This window comes from Erpetoichthys calabaricus, chromosome 3, assembly GCF_900747795.2.
Source record: "Erpetoichthys calabaricus chromosome 3, fErpCal1.3, whole genome shotgun sequence".
In the NCBI taxonomy this organism is placed as follows: domain Eukaryota; kingdom Metazoa; phylum Chordata; class Cladistia; order Polypteriformes; family Polypteridae; genus Erpetoichthys; species Erpetoichthys calabaricus.
Window position 1 is genome coordinate 251,689,600 of NC_041396.2, and position 26,140 is coordinate 251,715,739.

The 26,140-nt window shown below is 40.9% G+C and overlaps 1 protein-coding gene across 3 annotated transcripts in view; it reads left to right on the plus strand.

Annotated features, from left to right (window-relative positions):
- The first annotated feature begins 2,872 nt into the window (after positions 1 to 2,872).
- The window catches only part of dnajc14 (DnaJ (Hsp40) homolog, subfamily C, member 14), a 28,281-nt gene continuing 5,013 nt past the window's right edge, over positions 2,873 to 26,140 (plus strand). The window contains exons 1-5 of one of the 3 annotated variants that reach the window (XM_051925211.1): positions 2,873 to 3,025; positions 8,332 to 9,999; positions 17,584 to 17,690; positions 17,925 to 18,044; positions 25,873 to 26,033. In XM_051925211.1, the coding sequence (XP_051781171.1) occupies positions 8,377 to 9,999; positions 17,584 to 17,690; positions 17,925 to 18,044; positions 25,873 to 26,033 (2,011 nt within the window). In that variant the 5' untranslated portion in view covers positions 2,873 to 3,025; positions 8,332 to 8,376. Of the gene's footprint in view, positions 3,055 to 8,331; positions 10,000 to 17,583; positions 17,691 to 17,924; positions 18,045 to 25,872; positions 26,034 to 26,140 lie in introns of all 3 variants that reach the window. The other 2 variants (XM_028798043.2, XM_028798044.2) reach the window with 2 other exon arrangements.

A 26,140-nucleotide genomic window follows, 5' to 3' on the forward strand; every position in this document is an offset into this window, starting at 1 on the left:
GAAGAAAAGGGCTTTTAAAGGCGGTGATCAGCATGAGCTCAAGCGCGTGCAGAAGGAACTCCGAGTCCAGCTCAGGGTGGCGAAGGAGCAGTACAGAAGAAAGTTGGAGCAGATGTTGCACAATAACAGCATGAAGGAAGTGTGGGATGGAAAGATCATCACTGGCTGCAGCTCGAAGCGGGGTGCCACCATCGAGAGAGACGTGAAGAGAGCAAACCAAATGAACAACTTCTTGAACAGGTTTGACCACCCTAACCCACTCTCACTCTCACCTCGGAGTATGCACCCTCCACACATCCTTCTGCTGATACCAGCATAGGAGAGACATCCCCACCCACAATTACAACAGCGCAGGTGAGCAGAGAGCTAAGGAGACTTCGTGCCAGAAAAGCAGCGGGTCCAGATGGAGTATCGCCACGACTGCTGAAGGTCTGTGCATCGGAGCTGGGGGGTCCTCTACAGCGCATCTTCAACCTGAGCCTGGAACAAGGGAGAGTCCCGAGGCTTTGGAAAACATCTTGCATCACCCCAATCCCAAAGGTATCATGTCCTAGTGAGCTGAATAACTTCCGGCCTGTTGCTCTGACATCACATGTGATGAAGACCACGGAGAGGCTGCTGCTTCACCACCTGAGGCCACAGGTTCAACACGCCCTCAACCCTCTGCAGTTTGCATATCAGGAGAAGGTGGGAGCGAAGGATGCCATCATCTATATGCTACACTGATCCCTCTCCCACTTGGACAGAGGCAGTGGTGCTGTAAGAATTATGTTTCTCGACTTCTCTAGCGCCTTCAACACAATCCAACCTCTGCTCCTTAGGGACAAGCTGACAGAGATGGGAGTAGATTCATACCTGGTGGCATGGATCGTGGACTATCTGAAAGACAGACCTCAGTATGTGCGTCTTGGGAACTGCACGTCTGACATTGTGGTCAGCAACACAGGAGCGCCACAGGGGACTGTACTTTCTCCGGTCCTGTTCAGCCTATATACATCGGACTTCCAATACAACGCGGAGTCCCGCCATGTGCAAAAGTTCGTGGACGACACTGCGATCGTGGGCTGCATCAGGAGTGGGCAGGAGGAGGAGTATAGGGACCTAATCAAGGACTTTGTTAAATGGTGCGACTCAAACCACCTACACCTGAACACCAGCAAAACCAAGGAGCTGGTGGTGGATTTTAGGAGGCCCAGACCCCTCATGGACCCCGTAATTATCAGAGGTGACTGTGTGCAGATGGTGCAGACCTATAAATACCTGGGAGTGCAGCTGGATGATAAATTAGACTGGACTGCCAATACTGATGCTCTGTGTAAGAAAGGACAGAGCTGGTTATACTTCCTTAGAAGGCTGTCGTCCTTCAACGTCTGCAATAAGATGCTGCAGATGTTCTATCAGACGGTTGTGGTGAGCGCCCTCTTCTACGTGGTGGTGTGCTGGGGAGGCAGCATTAAGAAGAAAGACGCCTCACGCCTGGACAAACTGGTGAGGAAGGCAGGCTCTATTGTTGGCATTGAGCTGGACAGTTTGACATCTGTGGCACAGCGACGGGTACTTAGCAGGCTCCTATCAATTATGGAGAATCCACTGCATCCACTAAACAGTGTCATCTCCAGACAGAAGAGCAGCTTCAGCGACAGACTGCTGTCACTGTCCTGCTCCATTGACAAGACTGAGGAGATCGTTCCTCCCCCAAACTATGCGACTCTTCAATTCCACCCGGGGGGGGGGGGGGGGGGGGGTTAAACGTTAACATCATACAAAGTTATTGTCTGTTTTTACCTGTGTTATTATCAATCTTTAATATCGTTTTTTTTTGTATCAGTATGCTGCTGCTGGAGTATGTGAATTTTCCCTTGGGATTAATAAAGTTATTATGCCATATAGTCATGCAAGAAATTAAAATATGACAGAAAGATATGGTAGCAAAGGCACTTCTCAAATTCATAGCACCCCAGTAGCTGATGTGGTCTACATGTGTGTTGTCGGTCTGTTGAACTCCACTGAGACAGCACTCATTACAACGTTGAAATTAATTAAGCTTCAATTACCTTGTTCTACTGAGCTCCTGAATGGGTAACAGCAATTTTAGCCTTTTTATTCTCTCTCAGCATCAAGTCTTTTGCTCTCTCTCGGAAACCCCAGCTGTGGTTTAAAATACACAGACTGGAGACGTCGTGAGTGTTTCAGGAAGCAGCCCAGTGCGCGTAGCCTTTGCAGTGCAGGATTTCGATGTTATTCACGCTACACTATCGTTTAAGAATTACGTCTGGACCCACTAGACTAGTGGTTTATAGTGAACAGTGTAAATTTTATGGGAGTCCAGTCCGGTAATTTAAAAGATGCACTTAATGTGTCCAATTTGTGTACGTTTAAATAGACGACGCCTTCATTTGATACATAATTTCGTTAAGAATTGAGAATCTCATGGCAACGAAAAACGGTAGAGATTAACATGTGATTGTTAATTTTAACGCTCTTTGCAACACGGCCAAGAGAAGCGTGGTATCTCATGTACCTACCTAATCAACACACAGGAGCCTAGTGCCCTTCGGGTGTTGAGGGTGAAACTCTCGCTTGGTGCGCCTGCGGAGCGTTGTTTAACTTTCCTAGTGGAATAAATCAATAGCGCTACATAATTTACGACAACATTGTATTGTATGCGTTTTAAAATCAACGGCTTTTTATAGACTCGGTAATATATACAATTCATCGGATACAACTACCAAACTGGTTAACAGCGTGCAGTATAAAAACGCCACCTACAGTGACAAATCAAAGCGCGTCCATAAACATTTAAACGCGCTCATGACGCCAGCACGTTTATTCTCGCGAGATTGTTGTCGCCCCGGAAGTGGAAGGGAATAAACAACAACAGAGGCGGGGTGGGTTTGTCTTGGAGAGGGCGGAAGGAAGGACAGAACCACAGACGGTGGCAGTTGCATTTTTTGTCTCGGGTGCTCAGCGCATGTGACGTGTCCTCTGGGCCTGACATCGGACCGTGGCGTCTGATAGCCAGGGTGTAAGTTCGCTTACTTCCTACCGCCGATGGTGTGTACTGCGCCGGAGCAGCCTCCCGCCGATTCCTTGATGTAGTACCTTCTTAATATTTCAGTTGTGCCCTCGTGTAAGACCCTCGTGTAAATTTGTATTTTCAGGTGTTACATCTTCTTGTCGTCACCCTTGTGTATTCCAATGTGTAACTCATCTGTCCCTATGCCGTATACTATGATGGTCTTGCCATGTGCTTATGCATTGATGTCCCTTCATGAAGTACGCCCTAAGTCCGTCAAACTGCTTGTGAAATCTCATTTAACTTGCATATCGTGTTCGTATGGCAGAAGCAACGATATAACGACCGTGTTCCTATTTTACATTAGTTCTCCTTTCGTGCAACACACCATGAGGGACTTGCCAGCTTTTGCTTTGTGTACTTGTAAAACACCGGGGAATGACCTCGAGAAAAAAACTTAAAGGTCTGTTGTCCAGTTCGTTCACACAGTTTAATATACAGTTTAAACCTTTACACGTTTTTGTGGGCCGAGAGCACTTTCTCATTAATTCGTCAAGTTCCTTGTTCATAGTCCTTTACTTCAGTGCTTAACGGTGTAATTGGAAACTGATTAAATATATGTCCGGTGTTGTTCTTGTCATGAAGAATAAATCTGTATGGAGATAGTACTTTTTTAGTGCAGTTCTTCACGTTCTATAATAATTCTAACTTAAGGTACTTACTTCGCATAAGGAAGACAGGTGTTTCGAGGTGAGGTGTTTATACTGTGTAATAGTAGCGATGTATTGCATTGTACATGCAAGTAAGAATTTCATTCTAATCTGCATATGTGACAATATTGACCCTATGTGAAATAATTACTCAACAAACATCTGTCTTCTGAAAGTACCTGATTCTCCAGCTGTGCATAATGCAACTTTGTGAAATATTGTTTTTTTTTTTCTTCTTATAAAATACCTCCTATTATACTGTTATTTTTCTAGCACGTCTATTTAAACTCTGGCAGTTATTCTGCCTTACGTCAACTCTTATCAACTTAAGGATTTTTCTATTTCATCCTCCTTTTTTATTTCCAGGTTTTGTCTGTTATCAGGTGTTGTGTTATTATTTTGGTCACTCTCTTCTCGTCCTTTTTATTTTATTTTTATTTATTTATTGTTTTAAACATTTTCTCATTCTCTGTCCACTCAGACAAAAATATTTCTCTGCTACTTATGTTTTTTTACACAAGGCTGCCTGCAAGTCCTTGCCCATTCAGTCAGTTTGGAAATGTGATCCATCACAGTCTAGTCATTTTAATTGAGACCTGGGGCCTCATGTATAAACGGTGCATACACACAGAAATGTTGTGTACGAACGTTTCCATGCTCAAATCGTGATGTATAAAACCTAAACTTGGCGTAAAGCCACGCACATTTCCACGGTACCTCATACCCTGGCGTACGCAATTTCTCCGCTCGGTTGTGCAGACTGGCGGCACTCAGCGTCAAAGTAGTGCTACTGTTCCTGTGTGGTCACCCTTTCTTTCTTAGATCCACATTCCTGACGCGGCTTTATAAATACACTGAAACTAACTGCATATTGTTTATTAGTTTAATGCATCTGATTGTAATTAACCTGCAGCAATATAATGGTCCAGGGAATAGCCATAGTACTCCAAATACCATAACTGCTTTAGCGTTGTTACTCTCACTGCATCTTCTTCTTCTTTCAGCTGCTCCCATTAAGGGTTGCCACAGCAGATCATCTTTTTCCATATTACTCTCACTGCACCACTCGGAGTATTTATATCACTGTATCTGAGTGGTGAATCACAGCAGCAGCTGATCGGAAAGAGAATTATCGGTATACAGCATGAAGCAGACGCTGCCTCAGCCACGGCAAAACGCTTCAGCGACTTTCCTCTACGGACTTCGCAGTTTAGAAAAAGTTTCATCCCAAAAACTTTAAATGCACTCATTGTTATTTATTGTAGCGGGATCTGCCACTCTCCTATACACAGACACAGCAGTCAGACAGGGTTGTGACCAGGTTAGTGGCCAAGTAATACTGTTCCCTGCATTTACAATTTCCTTGCATCTTGCTTTGGCAGAGAGACCAGCAGAGCTGTGAGCCTGCTGTTGCCCCGGCAACATATAAACAGTCTTCCATAGACACAGTGATTGCACTTCGGGACGCTCTTCAGCATGTCGTCTAGTTAGGGGAGGTCCAAGAGAGTTTAGAAACTTCACATTTTCTTGAATGAGTGCCACATTAATAGGAATGTTTCTTGAACGAGCAAAAACAAAACAGTACGAGGAAAGTTCGAAGGAAGATTTTTTTTTTTTTTTTTTTTTTTTTTTTTTTTTTTTTTTTTACTACAATGTTTCTGTTTGGGGATTGTTGTGCACAACAGAGCTGCGACCACAGAACTAACTGCTCTGTGGATGATTCATTCAAGCATTTCAAGGTCACTTCATTGTAATGAAAGTATCTGCTGAATGTACTTCGTAGTAACAAGATTTCTATAGACTCATGTCATATGGGGACACTGTCGGGACCATAAAATACTTTGTTGTAAAGAAAATTTGGTTGTAAAGATATTTGTTGTAACGGAATTTTACCTGTATTTATTACTACTATCCTAAAGCAGGGGCCTCCATTATGGTCCTGGAGGGCCACAGTAGCTGCAAGTTTTTGTTTCAAACAGTTTCATAATTAAGAAGATAGTCGTAGCAGATGCTAAAATTTGTTTTTTAATGATCGTTTTTAGTTTCTTCATTCTTCCAACACAAATCTTTATCACATTGTAGATTATTCATTTTCTGAGAATATTGTGTTCATAAGAATTACTTATGATCACTTTGAAATCACTTCAGCTTTTTTTGTTCAGCGCCTTCTGATCTAACAGTACAAGAACACCCCCACCTACAATGTGCTGTTTGATGTGTCTTGATGTCCAGTTATTCAAGATGTCAAGCTTTTTGGGCTCCATCTCCACCCGATTTATGGCCCTCAACAACTGAAGAACTTTCATTTTTGGACCATATTTTGTGTAGAAAATTACTCCCTTATGATGAAGAGTAGCAAAAATGATCAGAAGGACTTGAAGTTGTGCATGCCACCTCAGTCATCTCAGGAGTTTACCCCCCGATGGGATACGAGGGGTCATAGTTACTTCTTTTCACAAATAGGGATTGGTAATATAGGCATTTGGTGTGACATTACCAGTGAAACGTTTTAGAACATCTCGGGTTTTCTTCAAGTGTAATCGATTGAAGTGCAATTAATGACCTAAAAGGGTGTGAAAGGTAAGCAGTAAATTGCCAGAGGTTAAACTTAATGGGCCTTCTTCAGGGAACAGCTAATAGGTTGCAACCTACATATGTTCTACAACAGTTAAAGTAAATTAAGCCTTGCAAGTTGAAGTAAACTATTTGCACAGGTGTCCCAACTTCTGTTGGTTACTTAAAAATCCTCTCTCTGTCATAAAGCAGAGTTGGAACAGAGTATGTTACAACACACTCTGATTGATGACTTGGAAAATATTCCAGTGATACTGGCGAGAAAACCGCAGTTAAATGAAATGAGACAGAGCATTGTTGCTTTTAGAACTGTTAGCCTTTCATTTAGTGAAATTTTAAATTTATATAGTAATAAATAAATCAACATGTCACGGAGTGTCCTTCATAATCCAAAGGCATATGGAAAGTGGAAGAAACTCTGATAGGAAGAGACCTGGCAGACTCAGTCACAACCCAATCAGAAGATACGTTTCTGAGGGTCACCAGCTTACGTGATAGGCTCCTCACAGCACAAAAGCTTCAAGCACAGCTTAACAGCAGTTGAAAAAAGCAAATCTCAGTTTCTACTGTGATGAGGAGACTTTGTGCTGCAGTTTTGACAGAGTGAGTGGCAGTATGAAAGCCATTCCTTAAAGGACAAAATAAGAAATCAAGGCTTGCCTGGGCCACGAAATACCAGCTGTAGACTACTGCAGCCTGGAAGAAAGTCTTATGGACTGATGAATCAAAATTTGAAATCTTCAGTTCATCACACTGGGTGTTTGTATGCCATTGAGTTGGTGAAAGGAAGGTTCCTCAGTGTATGACACCAACTGTAAAACATGGAGGAGGAAGTGAAATGGTCTGGGGTTCTTTTATTGGAGGCAAAGTTAGTGACTTGCACTGAGTGACTAGCATTATATTTTGCAGCATTGTGCAATACCTTCTAGTCTGTGTCTAGTAGGTCAGGTACAGCAAGACAATGACTCAAAACATACCTCCAGGCTTTGTCAGAACTAGGCATTAAACTGTGTCCATTTCTTTGAAAAGTGAGCTGTTCTAAAACATTTGACCAGTAGTGCATGAATTTCTACCTGATGTAGGTAAATCATTTACGTTTCTCATGAACACCCCAAATTAGTGTGACCTATGCTAATTCAGACTTTTTATCCATATGTTTTGTGGCCCAGAACAGATTTGTACTATTTTGGTCCTTCCTTTCTCTGATTTATTTCAAAACATTTTGTTAATACAGATTCTTCATGAAGCCTATACACTGTGCTATATGGTGTGGTGGGGTAGGCTGGGCATCATGGGATGGGTGTATGTATTTTTTTTGTTTTGGTGTTTTCATGGTTAAGTTTAATTTAGCATAACTTGACAAAAAAAAACTAACAGCAGTTAACAATGCAGAAGGCTTGCAGTTTCTCTAAAGCAGCTGACTGAAAGGATGCAAATAATTTTCTTAGCCTTTACCTATTTAAAAATAATTATTACTTCAACCTCTAATTTTATCATTATGTCTTCATTCTTTGATTTCCTTTTCTAGTTAAAAGGTGACATCCTTCCTCCCCATTTGCACTTGTCTTAAAGTAATATATCCATATCCGTGTTCAGTGTTCATACTACAAGATAAACCAGTAAGTAAAATCTTGTTTTTTCTTGAAGGAAGTGGTATTATTTCTTCAAGAAAGAGTTCTAGGGCCACACTTCTATTATGGCTCCATTTTGTTTGTCTAATAAAGTAATGCAAACTGCATTAGTATTTTAGGATTGCAAATGTTTGTAAAAATGAATTAATAGTTTTGGTTGTTAATACTTGTGATTAAAAAAAAAAAAACAAAAAAACGACCTGTACATGTTTTCCCATTTCAGTGGCAGTCAAGAAAAGGTCTATGTAAAATTATTTTCTAATTACTATAAGCTCTAGGACTTTGGCAGCAACAACTTTTTAAATAATTGGCCACAAAATAGCCTTTCATATTCATGTAAAGGGATAATTGGAGTGAAAGAGTTGGTCAAAATATAAATGTTTATGTATATTTTTTTTAGGTCAACATGTTCAAAACATGAAGTCAGAATGTTCCTGGGTTTGTGATGGATAAGAAGGAATGCAGTGGAAGTATAAAGCACAAAGCACCCACACTGCTGCAGACTGGGACCATAGATGGTATTTGGTGCAGCTCCCATGCTCCCCATGCAAGGGAGCCACAAGACACTGGATGGACCCATCCACTAAGAGGAGAGGAGGAGCAACCCTTAGATGCAGGTCATGAGAAGTGGGATTGTGATGAGAACCCCTGCCCTGGCAAGGATGAAGAACCTGAAGGATTAGATTCTGAACAAGTGCGACACACCAAGACCAGGGAAAGCCCAATTCAAAATGGATTTTCTGTAGCTGGTACCAGTTCGGGAAAGAAATGCCTTGATAATTTCCTGTCTGCTGACTCATATGAGGATGTTTCTGTTTTAAAAACCAAACCTGGGGATACAGAATTGCAGGATCCTACATGGGTATTCAGCAGCTCATTTGATTGCATGACCCAAAAAGAAGAAGGATTTCTTAAAAACTCTGGTCCTATAGAAGGCCGTCAGGGTTGTACTTGCCCAGAAGATGACACTATTAATGCAAGGGGTAGTGGAGACTTTCCTGAACATGAGGAAGGTGAACAAGGTGATCTAGATGATGAACAGGGCTGGAGTGGGAGCATTAGTAGTGGATTTAAGGAAGGAAGTATTAACTGGAGGAAGGGAGGTGTGAGTAAAAAGGCAAGAAGCCAAGCTAGCACCCACAAAGAACCTGATTTGTCACAGAGACAATGTGGTGAGGCCCCCTCTTCCCGAATTCCTACAGCTTTCAATGGTGCTGGAAAACAAAAACATGCCAGGCGCCGGAACACCCATCCACTTCATCAACAGCAGAAAGTTAAAGGTGCTACTTCTTGGTCTCTGTTGGTATGCTGGGACCTGCTACAGGAAGCTGTGGGACCCTGGTGCTTGGCTTGTTTTCGCATGGTGGTGGACCTGATTGTATTTGTGACTCATCGTTGTGGGGAATATGTTGAGGTTGGAGGAACATTAGCCTATTCTTGTTGCTCAGAATTAATGGCTCAGGGCACTGATTTGGGTTCCCTCCAGGGCAGAGTGTGGAACTCAGCCAGGTGGGTGCAGTGTAGAGCACAGAAGAGTTTGGAAAAGCTGCACAAGTCATGTAGATGGCTTGTTAGCATCACATACCGTTTGTTCAAGATGCTGCTAGCCCTAGTTTTTCTTGTCCTAATGCTTTCGATTGGATGTCTGAGGCTTTTCTGGCGCTGGTTAAGTTCTGGTTTCAGAAGACTGATGGAAAAGTGCTTTGGCCCTCTTGATCAGCAGCAAAATAAACATAATTTTATAGCACAGGCTGTGGACATTTTCCAGAATTTGTGGAACATGCTTCGGGAAACAAGGACTTGGGTCATGCTTGTAAAAGCATGGCAAAAGCTATGGGCTTGGGTTCAAATTAGGACTGCAAAACTGTGGGGTCCTTCCACCTTGGGGTGTCCTGAATCTCCTTCCAGTGGTGCAGCAAGCAGGTATGAACCAGGCCAGGAATTGGAGCGGCTACTAGCAATGGCCTCCATGCCTGAGGAGGAAGTGGATCCATTCAAAGTGCTGGGAGTGGAGTCGAATGCTTCAGACAGTGAACTCAAAAAAGCTTACCGGCAACTTGCTGTGTTGGTAAGTATTCAGGGGAGGATTCCACTATTAAGTTGTCTTATTTTGGTGTTTCCTGTTATATGTTCTGAGGAAGCCGAGAGAAGACTTAGTTAATGATGTATAAAATCTCACATTAAAAACTGGAGTTTAGTAGCTTGTCAGCATTTCATCCATACTTGTGTTTGTGGTTTAGGTTATAATGCAGTAGTCAAATGCACTTGTTTTACTAGTTGGGCAGGGACAGTTAACGGTCCTGATAGCAGTTCCTATGATGAACACAAAGACCCACAACCCACACTTATTTGCTTAATCAATTGCTTTATTTCTGATCTTTTAAATTATGTAAATCACGCACTTCTTTGCAAATGCTGTGAAAGTTTATATACCAGATGGTCAAATTTGACACTGAAGGATCTCATGACTGCTGTAAACACACAGAGGTGCATTCCCATTATAGGTTTCCAAAGTCATTATTGTCATGTGTTCTGAGTATAGTGAAACTCTTACTTGCATGCTCTAATCAACATGCAATGAGTCTCCACTCTACAGTGTCATAATAGTTTATATGACAACCATACTTCTGTCTTCCCTGCTGTAAAGTGTGTTTCATCTTCCAGCTAGGAAGCCAGAAATATGAAAAGATCTATACAATTTATAAATGAGGCGAAAAGTCTACATTAAATAACCCATTTTCAAAAAAATGTTGGGATGCTGTGTAAGACGTAATTAAAAAGAGAATGCAATAATATGCACATCATTTAACGCCATATTTTAGTTGAAAACAGAACAAAGACGACATTTGAAATGTTGACAGTAAGAAATGTTGTTGTTCTATGAAAATATATGCTCATTTTGAATTTCATGCCAGCGAACATGTTTCAAAAGACTTGGGACATGGCACGTTTGCCACTGTGTTGCATTTTAACAATACTCTGTAAACATTTGGGAGACCAATTTATGTAGTTTTGAAAGTGAAGTGGTGTCCCCCATTTTTGCCTGATAAAGGATTTCATTCTCTCAATAGTTCAGGGTTTCTGCATTTGATATGTTGTCTTTGTACTATTTTTAATTAAAAGTATAATATATATATATATAATGATTTGAAAATCATTGTATTCTGTTTTATGTACATTTTATACTGCATAACATTCATTTACCCTGTTGTGGTTATGCTGATAGACTATTTTTTAACAAATAACCTGAACATACTTGCTTCAATAAAGCAAATGATACAATTTATTCGTGACAGAAGCAATTATCAATATATGTGTATACAGATGAATGACAATAACAAGACCATAAAACATAACTGTATGCTAGTTTAAACTTTATTTGCTCCCATAGAAAAGGCATATAACTTATGAATTCTGATCTTTCAATTCATATGGTCAAAATGGCAGGTTGATAGTGGCTACACCATGGCTTTCATTTACTCATAGCTAGTCTATATTAGTTTATCACCCCCACACTGCCTGCCTGTGTGTGTGAGAGAGAGAGAGAGAGAGATGCTGCTCTGCACTTTACCACTAGATTTAAAAAGACAAACTATTGGTATCACTGTAACTGAAAAGTAATAACCTTTGTAAAGAATACGTTCTTAGCTATTACATTGCAGATACACTGATACCAATAAAAAATACATCAGCTGGCTTTATCCTAACTACTAAGTTTCAATTAATAGTTCTCAAAATCAACATAGGTGTACTTATGGTTTGTTGTGGCGATTCTTTTTCCTTTACAGTCAGTTTTCTCCAGCACTGTGAATGAAGTTTAAGCATGCTTTTCTTTCTTTTGCTCTTGAGCTCTTTTCATTCTTTGTCTCACTTTCTGGTTGTGGGTGGTGCTGCAGTTTTCTCTTGGAATTTTTACATACAGTGTCCTCTTCTGCTCGTGTTAAGTTTATGTCAGCTGGGCAAGTGGTGATCAGTCAACTCCTTTCTTTAGTAAGATGAACGCATAACTGTTGCATACTGTTCCTGCCTTACTCATGCTACTTGCTAAACCTTAAAAAGGTTTAGACTTGTGGCATCCTAGTTTAATTATAATACAGACAAGTCTTCCACTCTTCCAGTCCACCACCAGGTGGCCTTTCAGAGTGAAAGGGATCGCTCCAGCCTTTGTTACAGCCACACCATTGGTAGAGGGGTCCCAGCTAAAGCAGAAGTTACAGCCGGAACAAAAGGATTGAGCATGTGAAGAGAGTATAGATCTGTTGCCTGTAATGGTTTTTAAAGGAAAGAGTAGACATTTTGCCATTTGTTTCTTGGGTGCATATAACCCCAACCTTATGATTGACATTTTCTGCAAAGTTTTTTTCCATTAAGGTTGCAAGTTATGTCTCTTTTAGCCTGGAGCCAATGATTTTGTGATCCATCATTTTATCAGATGAGGCCCAGAGGCTGCTTCCTAAAGAGGCACTATGAAGAGAAGTGGCACTTGAGCTAGAGTTAAGTGTTTTAGGTAGTACACTTTTTTTAGCAAAGTCTAATGTACCTAAGCATGCCTGAAATAACTACGTTGATTGATATCATGGATTTCTAGTCAAAAAAGTATAGCAGAAATCAAAGATGGGCATAGATAAGATCTTGTTGAAAATAGATGAAGATGTTCTTTGGTACTAAGTTCAAAGTTTATTGTCATGTGCACAGTAAGGAAACACATTTCCCTAGACAATGAAATTCTTTCTTTGCTGTCCACACCAAATGCCAATGGTTAACAAACCAACGTATAAAGATAAACATAGATAATAAGTAACAGAGGTAGCATAAAGTATAAAAAAAACAGAATAGAAGTATAAAGTGTAATGTGCAGGTTAGCGTGTGATGGACAAGTCAAATACAGTTGCGTGAGGTAGACAGAATGAGGTGAACCATGGTTATAAACTCCAGTCCGTTATTTAGGAGTCTAATGGCCTTGGGAAAGAAAGAGTTCTTTAGCCTGAAAGCCCTGCATTTCATACTCCACACTTCTACCCCCAGGCAGGAAGTATAGAACAGTTCGTGTTGGGGGTGGGTGGGGTCCCTGAGGATCGAGGCAGTTCTCCTTCGGACTCTGCAGTTGTAGATGCTCTGCAGAGAGGGCAGTGGGGTCCCGGTGATCTTCTCTGCAGGCGTAAAAGACACACATAAACATGATAGTGTGTAAAGAAGGTCACCACAGAGAGACCGTAACCTTTTATTTATTTTTGATTCTCGCATTCACTTCCCTATGTGACTGTTTCTCATAATGCCAAGCTGCTGCATTTCTTTGTCTGCTAATTTGTTCCTTCACTATCTTATCAGAAGTACTGTAAAGTGTGTTTAATCTCTGTCTGTGCACAGTCGGCTCTTCTTAAGAATCCTGCAAGAGGCATTTTTCACTTGTACACTTGTTTCTTTTAGATATTGCACTTAACTTCAATGTTTAGGAATCAATTTAGGTGTGACAGCTGACACCTTCAGAGAACCATTGCTTGCTAATATATCTTAAGTATGCTGCTGTGCTACTTTTTAGCCACACTCTTGAGAATGCAACTGTTTGCAAGCCTTTGCATCACACTCTTCTGGAGAGCTCTAGTTATGTCTACAATTGATGCTTCTTATATGGGTCGTTTGACACACGTGAACTTTATGCCAGTTACATGTGCATAACATTCTGTCATCCTGAGCATCATGGATACCAAGGAAACAGTGACACCCCTCTTCTGTGATAAATGATTAAATAGAAGCTAAAGTCAGTTACTCACCTACTTAATTTCCATCCACTACTGTTAGTGATAGGTTTCATATTAATTTTCCCAAAGGGGAATTCAGATGCTGCAACTCTAACATATAACACACATTGAGAGTGCAAAGGAGTACAAAAAGTGCAAACTATAAAAGGAGAACAGATTTAATATATCAGACAAGATTTTCGTACATACCAAACAACATGTGCTAGCTTCCTTGTGGAAAATCCCAGGCATTCTAAGACAAGCTAAGAGATGTCATTCCTCCAGCATGTACCTGGTGGATGTATCCTGTACCCATACTAATGGTGCCATCTGTAATGACTCCTCTTATGAATATATATAGTAACATTAATCATATATAAATGATACATTTATTTATGCAGCACATTTTGTACAATTTTGCAGGTATTTAAAATAAATAAATAAATAAAAACTGTAAGCAAATTAAGAATTTTATTAACAAAACATAAAAAAAATTAAACAAAAAAGATACTAAAAGTAAACAACACAAAGCAATAGAAAAACATACATTTTAAAAAATCGATTAAAAGCAGAGTAAACAAGCAAGTTTTAAACTGTCATTTAAAAATATTAGCAGAGCCAACTTCTTTAATATTTTTAGCAATGCTGTTCCACAGTTTTGCTACATAGTGGCAAAGAACTGCTACTAGAGACACCTTGTGCTTAATTTCAGGAATATGACCTCAGAGACCAATCTAAATCGGCCAATTTTTCACTGAAACAGACTCTCTCGGTAAATTGGGCGATCACTAAAAATGATGTTTTCAGACCCCACTTTTCTAGGCTTTACAGTAATTTTGTTACAGTGCTGCTTTACACAAGGTATTACAATAATTGAGCCAGTGGGTGCCTTTTTTATATAAGAGAGTGTGAGCCGATGACAGAATGTCTAGCTGATACACTGAAGAAAAAAAAACACCTGGATAAATATAGTAAATGTATACTTTAACAGTAAAAAATCTGTACTGCAATTAATGATTAAAACCTGTAAATGCAGGCATATCTACATTTAAGTAGTATTTAATTGCCAATAACAATTAATTTTATATATAAATTTATATAATATAAAATAAATTAATTATATATACATATACACACTAGGGGACTTACCCCCTACTCGCTTCGCTCACGAACCACTTCGCATCTCTGCCGTTTGTGTTGTGAAGTGGGGGAGCTGAACGCACCCAAAAGGGAAGCGGTCGCTCCTCTGAAACCCCATCTTAAATGGTGATACAATGGGAAACAAATAGAATAGCTGCTGGATTGCTGCTGCTGCATCTCGTGTGGTGCTTCAAACATTTAAAAGCCTGTACAGCAGCTGTCTTTGTCATCTACTCTTTGTCTTTTATTTCCGGCCCTGGGCATGGTTAAATCTCTTGGCACAAAGTCTCGTCTCGCTGGATGCGAGTTCTTGATATTTAGTTTATAATTTAAAAACAGAATAAGAATCTGAAAATCTAACAACATCACATTAAAGTTCGATAAATTCTGAAAAGAGTGATACCAAACATATTTATGTAGGTTTTAAAATAAGCCAATTTTAAAGCGTGACAAAAAATGTGACATAAAATCATTGCACTTTTAAGCTTAGGATTTTATTATTATATAGAGCAGATGTATATTTTTTTGCCCAATAGGTTATTTATTTATTTAACAGTAAAGCAAGACTAGCCATTCTAATAAATATTTATACTGGCAATAAAAACGTACAAACACATGATAAATACGATAAATGTTTGCAGAATTATTTCTGTCTCTGCTGTATTAGTTGCCACAACATTCAGTTGGAAGTGCTCACGTCTATTTACAAAGCTACAGTTATGTGTAAAAGTATATCCCATGGAAATTGTTGACTTTTTCAACATATCTGAGTTGACAAGTAGTAGATCTTCATGCAAACCGCACATACAGATGAAGATGATATGCTACATTGAAAACACAATGAAAATTTGCCTCTTCTGTCATTTAGTCAGCAAAAATATAAATAAATGGTCTGCTGGGGAAGAAGTAAGTATCCTCTTGGCCTCAGAAGCTACTATTGCATTTGGCATAACTACTTATTAGTCTCTGACATTAACTCACTGAAATATTTCACCACTCCTCTGTGCAAAATTCCTTAATTTGCCTGATTCTTGTGGGTTTTCTTGCTTGTACCAAATGTTTCATATCCCCACCCCACAACATTTCAGTGGGATTCAAATCAGGCCATTGACTAGTCCAGTCCATAATCATCCATTTATTCTATTTGGTAGCATGCTTTCTAGTCCAACTTAAACTTTTGGACAGATGACCTCACTTTCTCCTCAAGCACACCTTGATCAGATGCAGAATTAATTGTTGACTTGATGACTGCAAGCTGCCAAGTCTCTCAGGCAGCAAAGCAACCTCTAACCATAGCTTTACTACTACCCTACTCCACAGCTAGTATGAGGTTCTTCCCCTGAAATGCTGTTTTCTGTTTGCACCAAACATGTGTACTGTTACTGTACCCATCTATCTTTGATTCATTTGCCCAGAACACATTGTTCCAGGGGTGGCACAGTAAGGCAGTGATAGCACTGCAGCCTCACAGTAAAGAGACCTGGGTTCACGTCCCAGATCTTCTCTGTGTGGAGTTTGCATGTTTTCTCCCTGTATCGGCTTGTGTTTCCTCCGGGTACTCTGATTTCCTTCCTCAGTCCAAAGACATGCAAGTTAGGTGAATTGGCGATACTAAATTGGCCCTAGTATGTATTTGGGGGCTGTGTGTGTGTTCATTGGTCTGTCACCCTGTACAGGATTTATTTCTGCCTTGCGCCCTGTGCTAGCTGGATTTGGCTATAGCACCCCTACAATGGTGGTTTGGAAAATGACTGACATTGTTCCAGAAGGACTGGTCTTTCCCTGTATGTTCAGTGGCAAGCTATAGTTTTGCTCTAATGTTGTTTTTGGATAGCAAAGACATTTTCCTAGCACACCTTACTTGCAGGTCAGATTTATGCAGTCATTTTTTTTATTGTAGATGCATGCACTTTGACACCAATTTTGAGGTTCATGGAGAATTCTTTTAGTATGCAACAGTTCATTCTTAGACCTGAATTTGCTGGACCCACCGAGTCAGCAGTGGAATGGTTGATTTCAAATGATTTGGTGACCTTTTGAAATCTCTTGCCAGACTCCTAGGCATCCATAGCTTCTTTCTGAGGGCTTTTAGAGAACTCTTTTCATCTTGGCATAATGACACCACACACATCAATAGAGAAGAAGAATATCTTTATTGTCATTGCAACAAATACAACAAAATTACGTGCAGTCCCTGCAGTGTCAGAATATAAATAAATATAATTAAGAAAGGATAAGAAGAAATAAGGTAGAACACAAACATTCAACATAACACCTTAATTGCACATGAACACTGTTGCACAAGATGTCATCTATTGCACTGCTGCATTGGACCTGATTAGGTGGCAATTCAGTGCCCTAATAGCAAAACGGTAAAAAATAAGACTGGGTCCACCTGCATACTCTCGAAGTAGGTTCTAATCCTTGGCATCAAACTTAGAACACCAAATCCTGATTTTATGGATTTGAAGTGGTGATAAATTTAAGGGTTTATGTACATTTCCAAATCTGCATTTTTTTAAATTCAGCGTATCAGAATGAATGCACCATGTCAGTTGTATGCATCATTTGTTTATATATATTTCTTTTATCTGTAGGTAATGTTGGCATAAAAGTCTGTGTGCCTGTTCATATATGTTGAAAAAGTAAATTTCCACTTTTTCACATGAATGTATGTGTAATGCCTAACTAAGATCCAAAGAATAAAGGTATTAACTAAGACATTCTTTAAGGTGCTCAGTACTCATCATCTGATTTGCCATTTTTTCCCTCAGGTCCACCCTGACAAGAACAAGCATCCCCGTGCAGAAGAGGCCTTCAAAGTTCTGAGAGCAGCCTGGGATATTGTGAGCAATCCAGAAAGCAGGAGAGAGTATGAGATGTGAGTGTAATGAGTGGGGTCAGAAAACCTCATCAAAATATGACTATAGCTTGGGGTCAAATAGGAATGAGACTTGCCTTTCAGTTTATGAATTTGAAGATCCCATTCCAGTGAGCTGTTAGCAGCTCTCTTCCAAAACGTGAATTCCTTTCTATTTTCATTAGCATACAGCAATGCAGGAATTGCTACATTTTTGTATAATCAAGTTCTAATAAGGGTGTGTTCCTCTGCCAGGAAACGAATGGCTGAAAGTGAGATCACCAAGTCTATGAACGAGTTTCTTGCAAAGCTTCAAGATGATCTGAGAGAGGCCATGAACACTATGATGTGCAGCAAGTGTGAAGGCAAGCACAAGTAAGAACTGGGCTCAGTGGTGATCAGTCTTGCGTCTAATAGATATCCCCCACTTATGTTTTGGTTCCTCTTCCCCAGATATATACTGTGTGTTTGATAGTACTCACTATGTCAAGTTCAGGCAGCTCTATTGGCTTTAAAAATTAACAAAAATTACTTTAGCAGAACAATGCAAGTTATCATTCATTCAGTAGTGTTTACCTATGATTATGAATTATGAAATTCTGCAAATTGGATAAAAAATTTTATCTTGACTCCTTGATTATTTGTGGCAGGGTAATTCTTTTCCATTTCTACTTTTTCCTGCTCACTATGATTCCAAAGCCTTTTCTCCATGGCTATTCAGTGCTTTCCATATCATTTAGATAGATAGATAGATAGATAGATACTTTATTAATCCCAAGGGGAAATTCACATACTCCAGCAGCAGCACACTGATACAAAAAAAAAAATAATATTAAATTAAAGATTGATAACAATGCAGGTAAAAAAAGACAATAACTTTGTATAATATTAACATTTACCCCCCCGGGTGGAATTGAAGAGTCGCATAGTGTGGGGGAGGAACGATCTTCTCAGTCTGTCAGTGGAGCAGGACAGTGACAGCAGTCTGTCGCTGAAGCTGCACCTCTGTGTGGAGATGACACTGTTTAGTGGATGCAGTGGATTCTCCATAATTGATAGGAGCCTGCTGAGCGCCCTTCGCTCTGCCACAGATGTCAAGCTGTCCAGCTCCATGCCAACAATAGAGCCTGCCTTCCTCACCAGTTTGTCCAGTTATGAGGCATCCTTCTTCTTAATGCTGCCTTCCCAGCACACCACCGTGTAGAAGAGGGCGCTCTCCACAACCGTCTGATAGAACATCTGCAGCATCTTATTGCAGATGTTGAAGGATGCCAGCCTTCTAAGGAAGCTGTCCTTCCTTACACAGAGCATCAGTATTGGCAGTCCAGTCTAATTTATCATCCAGCTGCACTCCCAGGTATTTATAGGTCTGCACCATCTGCACACAGTCACCTCTGATAATCACGGCGTCCATGAGGGGCATGGGCCTCCTAAAATCCACCACCAGCTCCTTGGTTTTGCTGGTGTTCAGGTGTAGGTGGTTTGAGTTGCACTATTTAACAAAGTCCTTGATTAGGTCCCTATACTCCTCCTCCTGCCCACTCCTGATGCAGCCCACGATCGCAGTGTCGTCAGCGAACTTTTGCACGTGGCAGGACTCCGAGTTGTATTGGAAGTCCGATGTATATAGGCTGAACAGGACCGGAGAAAGTACAGTCCCCTGTGGCGCTCCTGTGTTGCTGACCACAATGTCAGACGTGCAGTTCCCAAGACGCACATACTGAGGTCTGTCTTTAAGATAGTCCACAATCCATGTCACCAGGTATGAATCTACTCCCATCTGTCAGCTTGTCCCTAAGTAGCAAAGGTTGGATTGTGTTGAAGGCACTAGAGAAGTCTAGAAACATAATTCTTACAGCACCACTGCCTCTGTCCAAGTGGGAGAGGGATCGGTGTAGCATGTAGATGATGGCATCCTCTGCTCCCACCTTCTCCTGATATGGAAACTTCAGAGGGTCTGAGGGCGTGTTGAACCTGTGGCCTCAGGTGGTGAAGCAGCAGCCTCTCCATGGTCTTCATCACATGTGATGTCAGAGCAACAGGCCGGAAGTCATTCAGCTCACTAGGACGTGATACCTTTGGGAGTGGGGTGATGCAAGATGTTTTCCAAAGCCTCAGGACTCTCCCCTGTTCCAGGCTCAGGTTGAAGATGCGCTGTAGAGGACCCCCCAGCTCCGATGCACAGACCTTCAGCAGTCGTGGCGATACTCCATCTGGACCCGCTGCTTTGCTGGCACGAAGTCTCCTCAGCTCTCTGCTCACCTGCGCTGTTGTAATTGTGGGTGGGGATGTCTCTTCTATGCTGGTATCAGCAGAAGGATGTGTGTAGGGTGCAGTACTCCGAGGTGAGAGTGAGAGTGGGTTAGGGTGGTCAAACCTGTTAAAGAAGTTGTTCATTTGGTTTGCTCTCTTCACGTCTCTCTCGATGGTGGCACCCTGTTTCGAGCTACAGCCAGTGATGATCTTCATCCCATCCCACACTTCCTTCATGCTGTTTATTCTGCAACTTCTGCTCCAGCTTTCTCCTGTACTGCTCCTTCGCCGCCCTGAGCTGGACTCTAAGTTCCTTCTGCATGCGCTTGAGCTCATGCTGATCACCGCCTTTAAAAGCCCTTTTCTTCTGGTTCAAAAGGCCCTTGATATCACTTGTAATCCATGGCTTGTTGTTAGCATAGCAGCGTACAGTTCTTACTGGAACTACAATGTCCATACAGAAGTTGATGTAGTCAGTAGTGCAGTCAACAACCTCCTCCAGATATCCCAGTCTATAGTTCCAAAGCATTCTCTCAGAGCCTTCTCTGCCTCAGGGGACCACTTCCTGAATGAGCGTGTGGTTGTAGGTAGGACCCTCACTCTTGGTTTGTAGTGAGGCTGAAGCAGAACCAGGTTATGATCTGCTTTCCCAAGCGCAGGCAGCGGGGTGGCGCTGTATGTGTCTTTAATGTTTGCATACAGTAAATCAAGTCTTATTTCCCCGGGTGTTACAGTCCACATACTGGGAGAAGGCAGGTAATGTTTTGTCCAGTGTCACATGGTTAAAGTCTCCAGCGATTAGCACAAGCGCCTCAGGGTGCTGCGTTTGTAACTTAGCAACAGCAGAATGGATGATGTCACTCGCTGTCTCCACGTCCACCCGAGGAGGGATGTAAGCGATAACAACAATGACGTGTCCAAACTCTCTGGGCAAGTAATAGGAACGCAAACTTGCGGCCAACAGTTCGATGTCCCTGCAGCAAGTGGAGACTTTGACGTTCACATGTCCAGAGTTACACCACCGTGTATTAACATAGAGAGCGAGTCCTCCTCCTTTGTGCTTCCCACAGGTACTTGCATCTCTGTCCGCTCTAACTGTGCTAAACCCAGGTAGCTCCACGTTAGCATCTGGGATGGTGGAAGTTAGCCACATTTCGCAAAAGCACAACAAACTGCATTCTCTGTAGGTTCTGACATTTTTCACCAGCGCAGCCAGTTCGTCGATCTTATTTGATAGTGAGTTCACATTTCCCAGAATCACAGAAGGCACCAAAGGCTTAAAACGCCACTTTCTCGCAAGCCGCTTCATTTTTAGCTTAGTTCCGGCTCCGCTGCCACGATACCGCCTTCTTACCTTGTCGGGTAAATAGGGAACCACACCGGCACTGGCATTTGTTCTCAGCGCTCGAAGTTGAGTACTTATTTAGTTGAAAAAATCTAGCATTGGCCACTAAAGCCTGGTATTATTCCAGATTTGATATGGTGTGGCAGCAGCATGAGGCGGCAGGCGGGAAACCACAATGAAACCGTTTGGATTTGCCAGTTTTCCATGCAGTTCTTTGGGAGTGTGGCCGAAAGTCCACATAGATAAAAAGAGAAAACATGCCTCCCCATTATTCAGAATTTGTGTTTGCCAACTCCCATTTGTATTCATATTAAAAGCCCAGTATCATTTATTCCACACATCCATTTTTTGGATCCATTTCTTCCAATGCAGGGTTGTACAGTAGGGGATTTCAAATATATTTGACACAAGGCACAAACCAATGTGTAGTCTTTTGAAGCTGGTAGACATATTTAGATTTACAAACTGAAACCAAACATGTGCCAAAAACTAATGAAGGTATTTTTTTTTATTGATTTTTTGTTTTTTAAATCAAGTAATATTCCATACACAACTCAAGTTTTACAAAAAAAAAAAAAAAAAAGGTTTGAAACAAATCAACCCCCACCCTTGAGAAAGAGAGCTAGGCCAGCAATGTAAAACTTTATGCTAGTAAAGATAAGTGAATAGATAAATTAATAGATGAATACAGGTAAATGGAGTAAAAGAGGGGAGAGAACCTGATTCCTCAATTTAAATGCTTATTCTAAAATGTTATTGATTATATGCTGCCAGGTTTTGAGAAAGTTTTGAACAAATCCTCTTAAGTGCAAATTTGATTTTTTCCAGTTTCAAATAGTATATAACATCAATTACCCACTGACTTAGAAGAGGTGAGTTAGGATTAAGTCTATGTGCCAGTAGTGTAGTAAAGGCAATTTTAATTAAAACTGAGAACTAGCCATACACCATACATCTATCCAATAATTAAATGTAGCGTTTGACATTTTCCAGAATTTACCAGAAAGAAATTGTGTTTTTTGTTCTTACTCTTTATTTATTCTGCATTCTTGTCACGTCATACCCAAGAAGAATCGAGGCTGTAATGTCTGCCAAAGCGGCTTCAATTAAATACTGAGGAAAGGGTCTGAATCCATCCATCCATCCATAGTTGTGTCAATTTGATGTTTCTGTTTCTTGCTTTTTGCTTCGTTGTTCTGATCTATTGAGTGCTGCTTGATGAGAGAACGAAATTATTTTAGCATAAGGTAGGAACAGAGTAACATGTGTAAAAAGTGAAGGGGTTGGAAAACGTTCTGAATCCACTGTATGTATTGTGGGAAGCAGCCCAGACAAAGACAGACGGACATCATTTAAAAGTCCAACACACATTTATTTAATTATTAATCTGCACAAACCCAGTGCTGCAGCACCAATCACCCCCAAAGTCCAGGCCTCTTTCCATACTGCCTTTCCTCTCTTCAGGCCGCCTCTTTCCTTTCCCAGACCTCGTCCTCTTCCACCTGACTCCAGCCCTGAATGAAGGGAGGCGGCCCCTTTTATTATCCCCTGGATGTGCTCCAGGTGTGCTCCGGCAATCTTCCACTGACATGTCCCAGTGTGGCGGAAGTGCCGGCTGTATCCCCGGAAGCACTCCGGGTGTCCCCTCTCCTCTTCCCCCCCAGCACTTCCTGGTGTGGCAGAAGTGCTGAGGTCCAGGGCTCTACAGGGTTGAGCTTCAAAGCTCGTGGTCTGGAGGTGGCGTGAGCCCTACTCCGGTCCTCCTGGGCATCCCGGCTGGGTACCACCCCCAGCCACGTGCCACAGTATCTAACTTCAGAATGTAAGAGGTTATTGTACATTGGTAATGTGCAAAACTCAGCTTTTACAAATACTCAACACCTGTAACGACATTTTATATTGAATTATCCAAGGTATTTTTTTATTTAGTTGGCATTATGTGTTAAATAATGTTATTATTACATTTATGGGTGCTGATAATAGACGTGTCTCAGTCCTAGCATTGAGATAACATCACACACTTAGCACATTATATAAATGTAATGAATTATTATTATGGAAATTATGTGCTGTTAGAAGTTAATTTTCATATATAGTTGTGTTGTCACTACCTTTAGTAAGAAACACGCTATTGGATGCACATAATAAAGTATTACATAACCACATGATAATTTCCATGCAGCTCTCATATTCCTTGGCTGAATCAGCATGTTTATATTTCTCTTGATTAGAAAACAGTATTGGATCTCAAGTTCTGTATGGATTGCTTCCGTGTAGATGTTAACCACATATGTTAGAGATGTAGCTCCTGACTAACTTATGTATGAGTGTGGCTCCAGTTTATCACAGAGCACATCCTTACATGTGCATGACTGTACTCCGTGATGGACTAGCAACCATCTAGCATTGGTTCCTGCCTTGCTGCTAAGATAGACTGAGGTTTCTACACCACAGACATTTGATTTAGCAGGCTCAGTAATGGATGACTGGACCGTTAGATACACATTTTTGTATGATAGTAAAAATTCTTTGGCTATGTAATGTATTGTATGCATTTTAAGATGGCACATTGGTTAGAGACGTTTCCTCACATTTCCATGTTCTTATGCTTCTTCCTATAACCCAAAAACCTGTAAGTGAACTGGCAGACTCCAAACTGGCATGGTGTGAGTGCGCCCTGCAACGACCTGGCCCAGCTTCGCATTTGTCAATTCTGCCACTTTGACACCTGATCCCCATTGCCCTGAAGTTGATAAGTGGGTTAGAAAAAAGATGGACCGATGATTAGTCAGGTTGTTCAAATTGCAGTAGTATATCTCTCTAGTATAAAAAAAAAAAAAAAAAATCTTCGGCGGGAGACGAGACATGATCTTCTCAGAAGACACTTTGACGTAACGTAAGACAAGGCAGTGAGACAAAAGGACAGCTGCTGTACGGGCTTTTAAATGACTGATGCGCAGCTCGCCAGCAGCAGCAAGCCAGCAGATGATCCAACCGCATCTCTTTAGCGTGTGTTCAGCCCCCCTTCACAACGCGAGCTGCGTTATATGTCCCGCAAGAAAGAGATTTAACCAAGCCCAGGACCGGAAATAAAGGACAAGGTGTGTTTATGTGTGTCCTGCGGTGGGTTGGCACCCTGCCCGGGATTGGTTCCTGCCTTGTGCCCTGTGTTGGCTGGGATTGGCTCCAGCAGACCCCCCGTGACCCTGTGTTCGGATTCAGCGGGTTGGAAAATGGATGGATGGAGTAGATGACAAAGTAGAACGTTGTAAAGAATTCAAAAATGTTGGTGCGGTACACATGCACAGCAGGTTAGAGATAATGAAAGTACGAAAATCCAAAAGTCTCAAAAAAAAAAAAAAAAGGATAGGAAAGATCGCATTAGCGCAAACAAACAGGAATTATTACTCGGTGAAATAATGGAACAGCGAAAAGAGATTGAATATATCGTTCAATTTAAACTTTAAATTCCGAGACTTGTAGATCGTCTAATTCGTATTGCCAGTGAGAATTAAAAGATTCCAAAAATGGTGTTGTGGTATGAAGTCCTGTAAGACGTAGACTTTCAACATGAGATTCTTTCAGGTCACGCCCTACTTACAACTATTTTCAAACAAGACCAGTCATCTAACCTCAGTCGTGTGAATGCTTTTGTCAGACACACTTCCTACGCTCTCAGCTCTTATAAATTTTATAAGGACAATAATTTTATACATTCTAGATGACGCATCAACAACAAAGTGAAGAAGAAAGATCATGGACAAACACTAAAGAAAGTCGTTTGATTTATTAGAGAGAAAGAAACGATATTCACTCACAGGCAGTTATACGTTGCGTTGTCACGATACAAGTCCAAACACAGAATCAAAACTCAATGTGATCTTGAAGAAAAGTTAATGCCAAATACTGTTTTTACAAAAGTTTTAAAGTAAAAGTGAAAATAATGCATATGTAACAATTCCCATGAAAATAACAATCTCTTTAAATTGTATATCTGGTAAACCAAACCCAGGGGTGGGCGAGCAGGGAGCGGAGCCCCCTAGTTTCTAAAATAATTAAAATGTAAAATACGAACACCTATGCATAAAATATTTTTATCTGTAAATAACCCTACTTTGCCAGCTATTTAAAAAAAAAAAAAAGAACTTTAAAATTTGGGACGGTGGAAAGGTTTAATTGAAGAATGTACATTCATTCTAGTGGCCTTGATAATTACTTTTAACTAAAACTCTTTCGGTGCACCCTCAGTTCATCCACTTGCTTTATTGGTTTCACCCAGTAAGCCCAAGTTTTATCTCCTTTTCTCTGCTTCTGTTTTACTCCCCTTTACGTGTCCAAATAGCTTAAACCGCAATATTGGAGTCATTAGAAGATTGTTTTATTATCACTGCAACACTGGTTTACTTTTGTAACACTGGGGAAATGCAGGTGAAAAATGGAAATAAAAAATATACACTTAAATTCTGGTTTTAGAGCTCCAAAAGCTGCATAACATAGTGGTATTCTATTTTGTGGTTAGGCAAAAGAAAATGGTTAGAAGAGATCTTTATGTTATGCAAGCTGCTTTAACTGTGAGAGCTGCTCGCTTTTGTATTTTCTCTGCAGGAGGTTTGAAATGGACAGGGAGCCAGCAGCTGCAAGATATTGTGGGGACTGCAAACAAATGCATGCTGCCGAGGAGGGTGACTTCTGGGCAGAGTCGAGTATGTTGGGTCTACGCATAACATATTTTGCCTTGATGGATGGAAAGGTCTATGACATAACAGGTACTGATCTAGTTATCTCTTGGGCAGCTTTCAAAATTATCTGTTAAACTAGAGTATGTCAGGAAACACTGGCGTCATTATTGTTGGCAAGATACAATGTGCTGTGT